This window comes from Physeter macrocephalus, chromosome 20 (assembly GCF_002837175.3).
Source record: "Physeter macrocephalus isolate SW-GA chromosome 20, ASM283717v5, whole genome shotgun sequence".
Lineage (NCBI taxonomy): Eukaryota > Metazoa > Chordata > Mammalia > Artiodactyla > Physeteridae > Physeter > Physeter macrocephalus.
The window spans coordinates 24,417,848-24,432,991 of NC_041233.1; the positions used below are offsets into that span (position 1 = coordinate 24,417,848).

At 39.3% G+C, this 15,144-nt stretch overlaps 1 protein-coding gene and 1 pseudogene across 1 annotated transcript in view; both read left to right on the forward strand.

Moving 5' to 3' along the window:
- MCU (mitochondrial calcium uniporter) overlaps window positions 1-7,670 on the forward strand; it is a 218,962-nt gene extending 211,292 nt beyond the window's left edge. The window contains exons 7-8 of the mRNA XM_024132166.3: window positions 3,809-3,925; window positions 5,771-7,670. Of these exons, the coding sequence (XP_023987934.1) occupies window positions 3,809-3,925; window positions 5,771-5,848 (195 nt within the window). The 3' untranslated portion in view covers window positions 5,849-7,670. The remainder of the gene's footprint in view (window positions 1-3,808; window positions 3,926-5,770) is intronic.
- Window positions 7,671-9,850: 2,180 nt separating this feature from the next.
- On the forward strand, window positions 9,851-12,369 carry LOC102996046 (mirror-image polydactyly gene 1 protein-like; annotated as a pseudogene).
- The last annotated feature ends 2,775 nt before the right edge of the window (window positions 12,370-15,144 follow it).

The window sequence follows — 15,144 nt, forward strand, 5'->3', positions numbered from 1 at the left end:
CAAATCAAAACCACAATGAGGTATCACCTCACACCGGTCAGATGGCCATCATCAAAAAATCTACAAACAATAAATGCTGGAGAGGGTGTGGAGAAAAGGGAACCCTCTTGCACTGTTGGTGGGAATGTAAATTGATACAGCCACTATGGAGAACAGTATGGAGGTTCCTTAAAAACTAAAAATAGAACTACCATATGACCCAGCAATCCCACTACTGGGCATATACCCTGAGAAAACCACAATTCAAAAAGAGTCATGTACCACAATGTTCATTGTGGCTCTATTTACGATAGCCAGGACATGGAAGCAACCTAACTGTCCATCAACAGATGAATGGATAAAGAAGATGTGGCACATATATACAGTGGGCTATTACTCAGCCATAAAAAGAAATGAAATTGAGTTATTTGTAGTGAGGTAGATGGACCTGGAGACTGTCATACAGAGTGAAGTAAGTCAGAAAGAGAAAAATGCCATATGATAACACATATATATGGAATCTAAAAAAAAAATGGTTCTGAAGAACTTAGTGGCAGGACAGGAATAAAGACGCAGACGTAGAGAATGGACTTGAGCACACGGGGAGGGGGAAGCTGGTACGAAGTGAGAGAGTGGCATGGACATATGTACACTACCAAATGTAAAATAGCTAGTGGGAAGCAGCCACATAGCACAGGGAGATAAGCTCAGTGCTTTGTGTCCATCTAGAGGGGAGGAATAGGGAGGGTGGGAGGGAGACATAAGAGGGAGGAGATATGGGGATATATGTTTGTGTATATCTGATTCACTTTGTTATAAAGCAGAAACTAACACACCATTGTAAAGCAATTATACTCCAATAAAGATGTTAAAAAATAAATAAATAACCAAATAAATAAATCATGCAAAAGATGTACAAGACCTCTATGTAGAGAAACATAAAATTATAGGAGATTTAATAAATGTAATGATATAGCATGTTCATGGACTAGAAAAGTAAATAGTGCAAAAATGTCTGTTTTAACCACATTGATCTATTAGATTCAGTACAGTCCCAGTCAGAATCCCAACAGATTTGGAGTTGGGGGAAGAGATTTTAATAAACTGATTCTGAAATGTATATGGAAATACAGAGGACTAAGAAAAGCAATAAACACTTGAAGAAAAACTAGGTAAGAGGATTTACTCTATCAGATATGAAGAATGCAGCTTTAGTTACAATACTGCAGTGATTAAGACAGTGACACAGGGATGGACAAATAGTCCAGTGGAATAGAAGAGAGAAATAAAAATAGACATAGTATAAATGAACTTTTGATTTTAAAAAAATAGCACTGCAGGGAAAGAGTTTTTTGATAAATGGTGCTAGGACAATTGAATATCCATATAGAAAAAAGAAATGACCCCATCCTTACACTATAAACAAAAATTAATTCCAGACAGTTTGTTGATCTAAATATAAAAGGTAACACGATGAAGCTCCTGGAAGATGATAATATAGAAGAATATCTTAATTACTGTGGAATAGGGAATGACTTTTTACACAGAATGAAAAGTGCTAACCATAAAGAATAGGAATGATAAATTAAGCTATATTAACATTAAGGACATCTATTTATTAAAGAGCAATGAAGAGGGAGAGTGGGCTGGGAGGAGATGTTTCCAGTATGTATATCCAACAAAGGATCCATATCCATAATATATTAACAAATCCTACAAATCAGTAAGAAAAAGACACACAATCCAGTAGGAAAAAAATGGCAAGAGGTTTGTACAGGCACTTCTAAAAGAGGATATGCAAATGGCCAATAATATAAAAGAGGATATGAAAAGGCCTCAGCCTCATGAGTGATCAGGAAAATGCTGTATCTCTTCAAGAGAAATAAAAACGTGTCCACACAAAAATTTGTACACAAATGTTCATAGCAAGATTATTCATAATAGCCAAAAAGTGGAAAAAACCCAAATGTCTATCAATTGACAAATAGATAAATAAAATGTAGCACAGTGGTCCCCAACCTTTTTGGCACCAGGGACCAGTTTCATGGAAGACGATTTTTCCCCGGGGGAGGGGATGGCAGGGGATGGTTCAGGCAGTAATGCAAATGATGGGGAGCGGCAGATGAGGCTTCGCTGGCTCACCCACTGCTCACCTCCTGCTGTGCGGCCCAGTTCCTAACAGGCTGCAGACCGCTACCGGTCTGCAGCTGGGAGGTTGGGGACCCCTGATGTAGCATATCCATTTAATGGAATATTATTTGTCAATAAAAAGAAATAATGTACTGATACATGCTACAAATAGATGAGCCTTGAAAGAAGCCAGACATGAAAGGCTTTTTTATGATTCCACTTATGAACTATCCAGAAGAGGCAAATCTATAGAGACAGAAAGTAGGCTAGAAGTTAACTTAGAACTGGAAGTATGGAGGGAAATAGGAAGTGATGTTAAAGGGTATGGGGTTTCTTTGGGGGATGATGAAAATATTCTAAAAATTATTGTAGCAATGGTTGTACAATTCTGTGACTATGCTAAAAAGCATTGACTATTATACTTTAAATGGGTAAATTGTATGGTATCTCAAGTAAAGTTGTTTTTAAAATGTGAGAGTAATATAAATAATATAAATTAGGAGTTTGGGATTAACATATACAAACTATATAAAATAGATAACCAACAAGGACCTATAGTATAGCACAGGGAACTATTCTCAATATTTTGTAATAACCTATAAGGGAACAGAATCTGAGGTAGTATTTCTGCCTAACTCATTTTTTAACTGACAATACCAAGTATTGGCAAGGAGGTGAAGTGATGGCAACTCACGTCCTGCTTATGGGAGTATAACTGGTACAACCTTTTTTTTTTTTTTGCGGTACGCGGGCCTCTCACTGTTGTGGGCTCTCCCATTGTGGAGCACAGGCTCTGGACGCGCAGGCTCAGCAGCCATGGCTCACGGGCCTAGCTGCTCCGCGGCATGTGGATCTTCCCGGACCGGGGCACGAACCCGTGTCCCCTGCATCGGCAGGCGGACTCTCAACGACTGCGCCACCAGGGAAGCCCTAGTACAACCATTTTGATATCACTCCTTAAATTTTAACACAAGCATACCCTGTGGTCCAGAATTTCCATACATAGGTTTATACCCAACAGAAGATAAGTCCAGAGATGATCTTGACAGCATTATTTACAACAGCTAAAACCTAGAAACAACCCAAAAATCTATCAGTAGTACAACAGATAAATTGTGATGTAGCCACACAATAGAATATAACATATCAATGGAAATGAACAGACTACAGCTACACACAAAAGATGAATATCACAAATATGATATTGAGTGAAAGTAGCCGTACACAATGCATACTATCTGACTCCATTTTTATAAAATTCAAAAAACAGGTAAAACTCAGCTGTAGAGCTCAGGGGAATGCATGCTTAAGTAAGAAAGCTGTAAAGAGAGCAGGAAAACAGTTACCATAAAAGTCAAGATAGTGATTACTTTGGTGGGGAAGGAGGGGTTAGTAATTGGAAAGGGGCAGGAAGGGGGCTTGTGAATTACTGGTGATATTCTATTTTCTCTGTCTGGTGATGATTAACATTTATTATGTGATGATGATTCTTTATGATGTACATTTTTTGTGTGTGTGCTCTTCTGTGTGTGTTTTGCAATAAAAAATGTTTAAGAAATAAATACTTAATACAGCACATGTCAGTAGTATTACATCTTTATATGTGCTCATGTGTATTGAATCTAATCAATAGTAAATGCTTATTTTGTGAAGATAGTGTGCTAAGGAGTATAATTTAATTTCTTCTTTATTTTTGTAGGAATATGTTTACCCAGAAGCCAGAGACAGACAATACTTACTATTTTTCCATAAAGGAGCCAAAAAGTCACGTTTTGACCTAGAGAAATACAATCAACTCAAAAATGCAATTGCTCAGGTAAGTTTTACAAAAATTAAAATAAATCCCAGCCCCATCTTGTATGGCATTATTATCATCATCATCGTCTACAATCAAGTACTTAGATGGGTAAACTCTGAAAGAATGATCCAATCCTCTTCTTCCTATGTAAATTATTCCTCAGTTGATAAAAATGACTATTTTAGCATGGTCACTGTGCCAGAAAGTTTTATAACACAAGCAGATGAAAAGATAATGGGTCCTATCTATCCTTTTATCACTAGCATATTGACATTTTTAAACCTATTTTTATATTTTTCATTTTGTTTCTTTAGAGAGGTCTGTTTTTACTTTTCTTTTTTAAATCTTTTTGCAATTGACCCAAAGATCTCTCACCTAAGACGTGTGGTAGCAGTGGAGCCAAAATAAAATCCAGGTCAGAGAGAGACTACTAGAAATATTTGCTAGGTGCAGGTCAGAGATTATGGAGCTAGAAATGCTTTTTTAAAAGACTGGTATCTTATTTTTCATAACAGCTACCTCTTTCACATTTATTTTTTTATTTTTTTATTTTTTTGGTTGTGTTGGGTCTTCGTTGCTGCGCACGGGCTTTCTCTAATTGCAGCGAGCAGGGGCTACTCTTCGTTGTGGTATGCAGGCTTCTCATTGTGGTGGCTTCTCTTGTTGTGGAGCAGTGGCACGCATGCAGGCGTCAGTGCTGCGCACGGGCTTTCTCTAATTGCAGCGAGCAGGGGCTACTCTTCGTTGTGGTATGCAGGCTTCTCATTGTGGTGGCTTCTCTTGTTGTGGAGCACAGGCTCTAGGTACGCGGGCTTCAGTAGTTGCAGCACGCAGGCTCAGTGGTTGTGGCTCGCGAGCTCTAGAGCACAGGCTCAGCAGCTGTGGCACATGGGCTTAGTTGCTCCACGGCATGTGGGATCTTCCCGGACCAGGGCTTGAACCCATGTCCCCTGCATTGGCAGGCAGACTCTCAACCACTGTGCCACCAGGGAAGCCCTCTTTCACATTTCTGATCGTGCCTCCCCCTCACTCTGATATCTTTGATTTTGGTGAAGAAATCCTCATTTCTTTTCTCTGCAGTCTGTCATGACTTTAGAGATTTTTTTAAAACCTCTGGAAGCCCTTCCATTCCCTTTAATGTTTAATTACTCTTCTCTGGACCTTCTCTGCCTTCTCTGTCCCTTTTTGGTAATGGGGTTGTGCTTTGAATAGGCTTAATTCATCTCCCTGCCTTGGCGTAAGTGAATTCTTACCTTCTGTTGCTCTGTGTGGTGGTTCTCAACTGGAGGGAATGTGTCAGAATCATCTCTGGAGCTATTAAAAATACAGGTGCTTCAGCCCCGCCCTAAACCTATTAATCCAACTCCTCAGGGGTGAGGCCCAAGCACGTGTGAGTTTTGAAAGTGCTGCAGTTGACTGCACATCCCTGTTTTAAAAGTTACTGATTAGTGAAAAACTTAAACAACTACTAGACAAATAACTAAAGTCTTGAGGAGCATAAATTTGAATTCTGGCTCCAGGCAAAAAGTTTGTAAAAGGACTTCTCTCTGGAGAAATGCCATCAAGGTGCATCAGATGCTCCCACATTCTTGAGCCCCTGAGTCCTGCCCTGTTGATTGCACAGTCTTTTCTGGAGGCTCTGTTGATAGCTGAAACTGCCAGGACAGACTTCTGTTTCTGTCTTGCTTTGTTGTCCTGTGCCTTTAACATTCTTTGCCTCTGAGGCACTCTTACTTTGAGAGTGATTGAGGTGATTTCTCTGACTCATAGTGATGGAGGAAAGACAATTTCCTCTTCTCAGGAGACAGTAATATCATTGAAAGCTTGACTAGCCAGTTTTCTCACCTTTTGTTTCTATTTTAGGCAGAAATGGACCTTAAGAGACTGAGAGACCCATTACAAGTACATCTGCCCCTCCGACAGATTGGTGAGGAAGATTGATCTGCAGAGAGCCTCTGAATCCCAGCAGAAAGAACACCTGTTTATAACTTTGGCCTTTTTAATTAAAGCATTGCAGGTGGAAGCTGGGAGCCATGTCGGAGTAGAGGGTTTTTACCTTTAATTTAAAAACAAAAACAAAAAGATCTTAGGGAAGAAAGGAATGTTAAAAACTGACCATCAGGCTTTGTGGAATATAAGCTCAAAGGGCTTAGTGAATATTGTCTTAATCAAGAATCTCAGTTTCTGGATGAAAATGATGCATTATTATTATATTTGAGAGAAAATGATGCTAGGGGTGTTGTTTCTTGCATCTTCTTTTCAGGGTCAGCAAAATAGTAACACACCAGCACCCCACTCAGCTCTAAATTTTTTTTTAATTTAACTTTTCTTATTTTTGACATAGCAGTAAATAAATATACCAGAAAAGCAAACCCTCGAGATATGTGGTGGCAAACAGAGTCTGAGCCCATGTCATTAGCATTTATTTTAGATTGGACCCAGTCTCTGCAAAGTTACCAGGAATCTCTCCCGTTTGTGCCCCATTTCCGACCACCCACACCTGTTGGTACACTAATTTTATCCATATGATAATTGGAACCAACTTATGACTGTTTGATAATTGACACTTTGGATTATCCCTTAATACCTTCTTAAATGTCTCAATATTCCAGTTCTCTGGATCACCTTCTAGAAATAATTGGCAACACTGCATGAGATTTTTTTGTTTTGTTTTGTTTTTTACTAATTAATCTTTAAGAGGAGGACAGATTTCCCTCCTTTATTTAACTATCCCATTGATACTCCCCTCTCCCTCCACAGCTCAAGCCAGAGGCGGAGTGTCCAGCTGTATTACCAAATCAGGATGATGTAAGGTTTACAAACTGGCTAAAAATCATGGCTCTGTAGCCATTTTAGAACCAGAATAGTTTCACTGCTGTTAATCTGTTTGTGTGACAGCATTCCAGGCCACCCAGATGGTACTACCTTGTCTGGAGGCCTTGTTAATCTTGAAGGACACACACTCCCACACTGTTTGTGAGCCCTCCCACCTCCACCACTTCAGTAGTTGTAAATCAAGTGTGTGGATCTCAAAGGGTGCAATTTATCTTTGTACAGGAATACATTTCTTTGGCTCCTTTCAGCCTACCCTCTTCACCCTATTTTTTCTTAAATTGAGAGAAAAAGGAGTTAATCTTATACTCTATCAAAATATTTTCTACCATATTTCCAGATGACATCACACTTGAAGAATCAAAGGAATCTGTGTCTACTATCCTGTTTTTAACTACTGCAGGGGCAGGATGGAAAGGATGATGCGGCTTGCCACACAGCTGATTGATTAGCTTTTTTCTTTCACATGATTCATCCCTCTTCATTGTGGCAAGGGGTTTCTTTCTCTTTTTCTTCCTCCTTTGGGATCATTGTGTATGAAGAGAAACACTTTAAATGACAAACCCAGACTCCAGGTGCCTTGCAGAGGTTGAAGGCCAGCCAGGATTGCTGCTGCTGTTCCTGCCACCACCCCATCCACTGGCATGACGGAATGAAAGGATGCATGTCTCCACCTCTCCTCCCACTTCCTTCCCCACCCGCCCCCCAAGTCGTTCAACCCCGTTCCCTCATTTATTGTTGTGTGAATTATTTTTAAACCATTTATCCTGTTTGTACGCAGGGTTTTTAAGAAGAAACAGCACAGTGCAATGAGCAAATCCTTTCAGGGTGTGTGGGAGGCAAGGGGAGGGAGGACGTGGAGAAAAGTCCTTTAAACAAATAGCAAAATATTGAACATGTGTAAAATCCTGTATCATTTATGAAATATGTATAAAAAGCAATGTACCTTCTGGAACAATAAATACTTATTCAATTTTTGAACTGTAGCATCTCATTCTTTAAAGCAAAACAACCAAGATCAGAAACAAAAACAAGCTTATTCTGATTCAAGGGGGAAAGGCTTTTACCTCTAAAATTAATTTTTATAAAAATACCATTTTGAAATTAGGTTTTGTTCCTGGAGCCTATATTTTTACAAGGCATTTCATGAATTCTTCCTGAACTTAAGATGGTCAATATTTTCCTAGTTTTCCGAGCCACTAGAGGTTCAGTGACCTCTGCAACCGTGACAGAGCCAAGGACAGCACTGACACTAATATCCTTATCTCCTGATTAACAGGAAATATCTCCATTATATCAGATCACCAGATTGCCCAGTGTGGTCTCCTGGACTCCAGAAACTTGTTCAAGGATGAACTAAGATCAAATACTCATTATTTTAAGAGTTTGTATCAAATTTATAATGATCACGAAATGGGAAAATATCACATGCCACCTAGTCCATCGAAGGCATATCAAAAAGCATGTATTAAATGTCTGCAATAAGTGCAGTGTGAGATGTACTAAGAGCCTCCACAGCTATGGTCCTGCCTCCTGGCAGCTCACAGCAACCGAACACAAACATCCCTAAGATATGTAAGGTTTAAGAAGATAAGATTGAAAATATTAAGCCGTTGTTTGCATTCAACAAATAATAACTACACCCATGCACCTATGGTCAACTAGTCTATGACAAAGGAGGCAAGAATATACGATGGAGAAAAGAGTCTCTTCAATAAGTGGTGCTGGGAAGACTGGACAGCTACATGTAAAAGAATGAAATTAGAACACTTCTTAACACCATACAGAAAAATAAACTCAAAATGGATTAAAGACCTAAATGTAAGGCCGGATACTATAAAGCTCTTAAAGGAAAACATAGGCAGAACACTCTCTGACATAAATCACAGCAATATCTTTTTTGATCCACCTCCTAGAGTAACGAAAATAAATGAGACCTAATTAAGCTTAAAAGCTTTTGCACAGCAAAGGAAACTATAAACAAAATGAAATGACAACCCACAGAATGGGAGAAAATATTTGCAAAGCAACCGACAAAGGATTAATCTCCAAAATATACAAACAGCTCATGCAGCTCAATGTCAAAAAAACAAACCTATCAAAAAATGGGCAGATTTAAATAGACATTTCTCCAAAGAAGACATACAGATAGCCAAAAAGCACGAAAAGATGCTCAACATCACTAATTATTAGAGAAATGCCTATCAAAACTACAATGAGGTATCACCTCACACCAGTCAGAATGGCCATCATCAAAAAACCTACAAACAATAAATGCTGGAGAAGGTGTGGAGAAAAGGGAACCCTCCCACACTGTTGGTGGGAATGTAAATTGATACAACCATTATGGAGAACAAAACCGTATGGAGGTTCCTTAAAAACTAAATATAGAACTACCATATGATCCAGCAATCCTATGCCTAGGCATATATCTGGAGAAAACCATAATTCAAAAAGATGCATGCACCCCAATGTTCATTGCAGCACTATTTACAATAGCCTAGCCAAGATGTGGAAGCAACCTAAATGTCCATCAACAGAGGAATGAGTAAAGAAGATGTGGTACATATATACAGTGGAATATTACTCAGCCATAAAAAAGAATGAAATAACACCATTTGCAGCAACATGGATGGACCTAGAGATTATCATACTAAGTGAAGTAAGTCAGACAGAGAAAGACAAATATCATATGATATCACTTATATGTGGAATCTAATAAAAAAGTGATACAAATGAACTTATTTACAAAACAGAAACAGACTCACAGATCTCGAAATCAAACTTATGGTTGCCAGAGGGGTAACGTGGGGGGAAGTGATAAATTAGGAGTTTGGGATTAACATATACACACTACTATATATAAAATAGATAACTAATAAGGACCTACTGTATAGCACAGGGAACTCTACTCAATATTCTGTAATAACATATGGGAAAAGAATCTGAAAAAGAGTGGATCTATGTATATGTATAACTTATTCACTTGGCTGTACACCTGAAACTAACACAACATTCTAAGTCAACTATATTCCAGTAAAAAAAAAAAATTTTTTTTAAGGCAAATAATAACTACATATTCCACAACATCCTCTTAGGCTCTGGTGAATAATGGAGAGTGTTAAATCCATTAGTGAGCGTAGGTAATGCAGTTTTGCTAAGGGATCATAGACTTTTAGAGCTGGAGAAAGTAAAAGGGTTCTCAGAGTATGGTTCCTGGAACAGCAACTTACCTCTCCAGAAATGCTAGTTCTCCACTCCCTACTGAATCAAACTAGGAGTGGAACCAGCAATCTGTTCAGCAAGCACTCCTGGTGATTCTGATGCGAACAGTTGACCTCATCAAACCGTGGCTTTAAAGAGAAGGAAACTGAGGCATAGACAGGGCATCTGTGTCATAACTCATCAGTGAATTATATGATCAAACAACCAGACTGAGTGAGGATTGGTGAGTATGGTGACTATGGTAAATGGAAAGGATAGAGATCATGTCACATGTATGTACTATTGTATCTCGCTTGTGAGGGTGTAGTGGTAAGCACACAGTAGATGCTTACAAAAACAAATACAAATAGGTTGAATTTTTAAAATCTGTCTGGAAAGATTTCACAGAAATGTGGAACTTCTTAGATTTCGGAACTCAGTTTCACCAAAACTGTTAAGGGTTGTCATTCATTTTTATCACTGCCACCAACCTTTAGTTCGTTGCTCCCCAAATAAGTCCAAACTCCTTGTCTTCCAAAATGGACTATGTGTTTATTTCCTTAGGATAAGTGTATAGGTTAATTTTAACAAGCCCTACTGAATATAAAATGACCCTCTTTATAAATATTCATTTATGTATGTTTTATAAATGCATCATCCACAGAGCAATCCTTCTGCCTTGAAACTGCCCTCAGCTCTTGTGATGACTACTTCTCTGTAAATCTCTTGACTGCTTCTCAGCCTATTTCGCAGCATCCTCTTCCTCTTCCCACATCTTTATATTAGGCTTCTCCAAGGTTCCATCTTGGACCCCATTTTCCATGAATGATCTCATCCATTCTCCTCCCCCAATTTCATTTGCCATTTATACGCTGGTAGCTCTCTCAAATTGTTATCCTAGCTCAGATTTCTCCTGAAGAGTAGGTTGGTTAATCTATCTCCTAACTGATCTATTTCCACTATTCCTGCCTGTGCATTAAAGTCGTTCACTGTCACCGGAGTATTTTTGTTTTAATTTCTAATAGCACATACTTTAGAAAAATAAGAAAATACGAACAAGAGTTAACATTAAATGTGAGAGGCCTCTGCTCCCCGTGGGTCCCGCGTGCCACTGGCGGCTGGCTCGCTCTCCCGTCGCGGCCCGTGGGAATTCTCGCAGGCGAGCGCACCTCCCCGCGCAGAGCCCCAGGCGGGCAGGGAGGCTCCGAGTGAACATCGGTTGGTGGACGTGGTGCCTGCGCGTCGGGCCTGAGAAGCTCTGGAAGAGAGCGCAGAGTCGGCTCCTGGGGCGGTGCAGGGCGCATCTCAGGTCTCACACTTGTAAGTTTCGGCAAAGAATGCTATGCTTCTTTAGGCACGCTGAGCCATGCTGTACAAAGCTTCAAATCTTGGCGCAAAACCCAGAGACCTTGCCAGAGCAAACAAGAACAGAAGTACAAATGGACGACTGGTCAAAAGGGCCTAGATAAGTGGTGGTTGTTATTGTTCTTCCATCCAGCTGTGAAAGAAACCTTCATTGCCTGCATTTTATAATCAACCAGTATATTTTAACACCAGGACAGTGCTGCATTAGTCCAGACATAACCCATAGTTATCTTGAACAAGAGACCACTAGGAGAAATAAAAGTACACAGCCAGATGAGCAACTGCCTGTGAATTCTAAGGGAAGCAGGCAACAGAAATCCAATGAATTAGTTAATGAAGCTACATATGAGGGCATAGAACTGCCAGAGCAGAGATCAAGGAATTTTCAAGTCATCAGTCTTCATCTAGGTGATGAGACAGCTCACTGCACAAGAGAAAAATCCAACATTATGGAACATAGAAATAATGATTTGCATTACAAATGTATGATTCCTTGTCAAGTTACTTCAGACTTAAAGAGGAGACAATAGCGTTGCTTCTAAAAGAATTGGACATTCTCAAAGCAAGCAATAAAAAGCTTCAAGAAAAACTGACTAAAGAAGATAAAGAACAGAGAAAACTAAAGCTTAAACTGGAACTCCAAGAAAAAGCAACAGAAGCTCAGATTGCTGAAAAAACAGCAGCTCTGGTTGAAGAGGTGTATTTTGCAGAGGGAACGTGATGAAGCTATTATGTCTCAACTGCAGTTAGCCAATGAGGAGAGAGATGAAGCAATTGCACGAGCCAAGCATATGGAAATGTCTCTAAAACTGCTAGAAAATATTAACCCTGAAGAAAATGACATGACATTACAGGAATTACTGAACAGAATAAACAGTGCAGACACAGGGATAGCTATTCAGAAGAATGGAGCTATAATTGTGGATAAAATCTGCAAGACCAAGGAATGTAAAAAGAGAATAACTGCAGAAGAAATGAATGCAGTGATTGAAGAACGGGATGCTGCTTTGTCTCAGGTGGAAGTTTTTCTCCCTTTGGAAATAATAAGACCTCTGGATTAGCAGAATCTCAGTTTGCAGAGATGGGAAGCAAAAATCTTGCTATTGGATCACTACGGGTAATAATGAATGAAGCCACTCCCATTTCAACCCCTTGATTCCTGGACCCGTGAATATTGACTGTGGATGAAAAAGTACCATATATTGGATTCTGGTTTAGAGCATATACACTGTCATGGAGAACCTTGTCCTAGCCCCACCAGGTTTTGCCACATATCTGGCACTATAATCAAGTCTTCAAAAATCCATTCCACTGTTTTATCAAGCTAGCTGTGTCAGAATGATGCAGAACTTGGTAAGATCAGTGTTCATGAGCATAAGCCCATTGCCATACTTCATGTGCTATGAAGTGAGTTCCTTGATCAGAACAATGCTGTGTGAAATCTCATGGTGATATGTAAGGCATTCTATAAGTCCACGGATGGCTGTTTTTGCATAAGCATTGCATTCAGGGAAGCAAGTCCATATCCAGACAAAGTGTTTATTCCAGTAGGAACAGTAAAGAGCAGTTTTAGTAAGAAGGTAGGAGAATGAAAGTTTGTGATCCAAGAGCAGAGTTTCAGAGTTAAGGATTAAAGAGGACTAAGGACAAGATATGGCTAGGGTTATTGTTTGAAGGTATATTTTATTGGAATAAATGAGTCAAGAAATTGTGAGGCTAGAGTGTTGTATGGGTGATTCTTGCTTTTGTATAGAATATTGGCAAGAAAAAAAATTTTTTAATGTGGGAAAGTAACCTTTGTTGTCAAATCACAGTGGTACAGATGAGAAGCAAGTCATCCACTCAGTACTTCTCAAACTGTCTGTGGTGAAAACCAGTTTAAAAAACCGTTGTTCCAATGTGTTATGGGCCACTACTTTTATAACGTATAATAAAAATGACTTATCAAAAAAACTAAAAAATAAATGTGAGAGAAGGGAAGCTAAAAGACACCACACGAAGTGGTCAGTGAAACCCAGGATGTGAGATGTTCTATAGGACAAAAGACTGGGTTTCTTCAACAAGTAGCATGGGAGGTGGAGGGACTGTTATAGATTATAAGAATTTAAGAGACCCAACCGCAAGCAATGTATAGCTCTTGTTTGTTTTGTTTTTTTATAAATTTATTTATTTATTTTTGGCTGCGTTGGGTCTTCGTTGCTGCACGTGGGCTTTCTCTAGTTGCGGTGAGCGGGGGCTACTCTTCGTTGCGGTGCGCGGGCTTCTCATTGCGGTGGCTTCTCTTGGTGCGCAGGCTTCAGTAGTTGTGGCTCACGGGCTCTAGAGCGCAGTAGTTGTGGCGCACGGGCTTAGTTGCTCTGCGGCATGTGGGATCTTCCCGGACCAGGGATTGAACCCGTGTCCCCTGCATTGGCAGGTGGATTCTTAACCACTGTGCCACCAGGGAAGCCCCTATAGCTCTTGTTTGAATCCTGACTCAAGCTAGCAATACAAAGAAATTTTTGAAACAACTGGGGAAATTTAAATATGGAATGAGTATTAGATGATATTAAGGAATTACTGCTACTTTCCATAGTTGTAATAATGACAATAAAATTATATAAAAAAGGCCATTTGTTAGAAATGCATACTGCTGTATAAATGAAATAAGATTGACAAAATATTAACTATTATTGCAGCTGGGTACTCATTGTTTTTTCTACTTTGTATATATTTGAAATTTTTCATAATAAAAAATTAAAATGAAAGGGCCGGTCAACTAAAAAGGAAAAAATAGGAATAAGAAAAATATCCTACCATCCTGGGAAGGCTTGTTTACAGAGCCAAAGGACTATCTGGTAAAAGTCCTTGACTCTGGCAATCAATCCTGGCAGCAAATCTGGGTTTATCTCATGCACACGTCCTCTGTTTCTCTGCAACACATATGAAGCAGTCACTTGGCTTCTCAGGGACAGGAAATTGCAGGGTTTTGTTATTTCTGTTAAGACCATTGCCACTTAGCAGCACTACCCTGCAATGAAACAGTTCCTCAGTTAAGACCATTGCCACGTAGCAGCACTACCCTGCAATGAAACAGTTCCTCAGTCCCAGAGTCATCCATTGCTTCCATCAGATTTCAACTTAATAAGCTAATAATGATCAAGTTGCCTGTGTCCCACTAGCATTAGTGATAAAGTAGCTGAGTACAAGTTAAATCAATGGAAACCCCTTGCTAGACTGTAAAGTCGGCTTGTGGGAACCTCTTTCACCTTAATCACTGTCAAATACCCGTGACCAGCATGTTACCTGGCCCCTAGTAAGCACTACTGTTTAACTGAACCGAAACCCTAGAAGCAAGGGGCCACAGTAATTTGAATGCTACTTAGTGTAGTAAGAAAATGTGCTAAAAGATTATGAAGACAAATTTAGGGACTACTTCCTAAAAGACAATAATATTTCTTTCCCAGGCACTAGAAATTCAGTTATTAGGAAAAGAAGCATAGATGAGGAAAGTTTAGGAATAATAGAAGCCCAAAGCATCAGTCAAGGTAAGATTAGGAGAGAAAACCTTTGGTTTCACATGGATCCTTGTTTAATATCGTATTTAAAAACAACAAACAAAAACCTATTCTCTACCCTTCTTTTTATCCTTCCCCTTCACATTATCTTCAGTAATAGTGCTTGTCAATTCTCATTCTACGCACTGTAGGATGTCAGGAAGCTGGCAAACTCCAAACCTGTAATCACTAAGGTTATGTCTAGTGACATGTAATATACAGGACCCTACATTGTCCCTCTCTTGTCTAAAAATGAAACTCTAGTAAACTTTGTCACTTACTTTTCAGTGTCGTCAATTT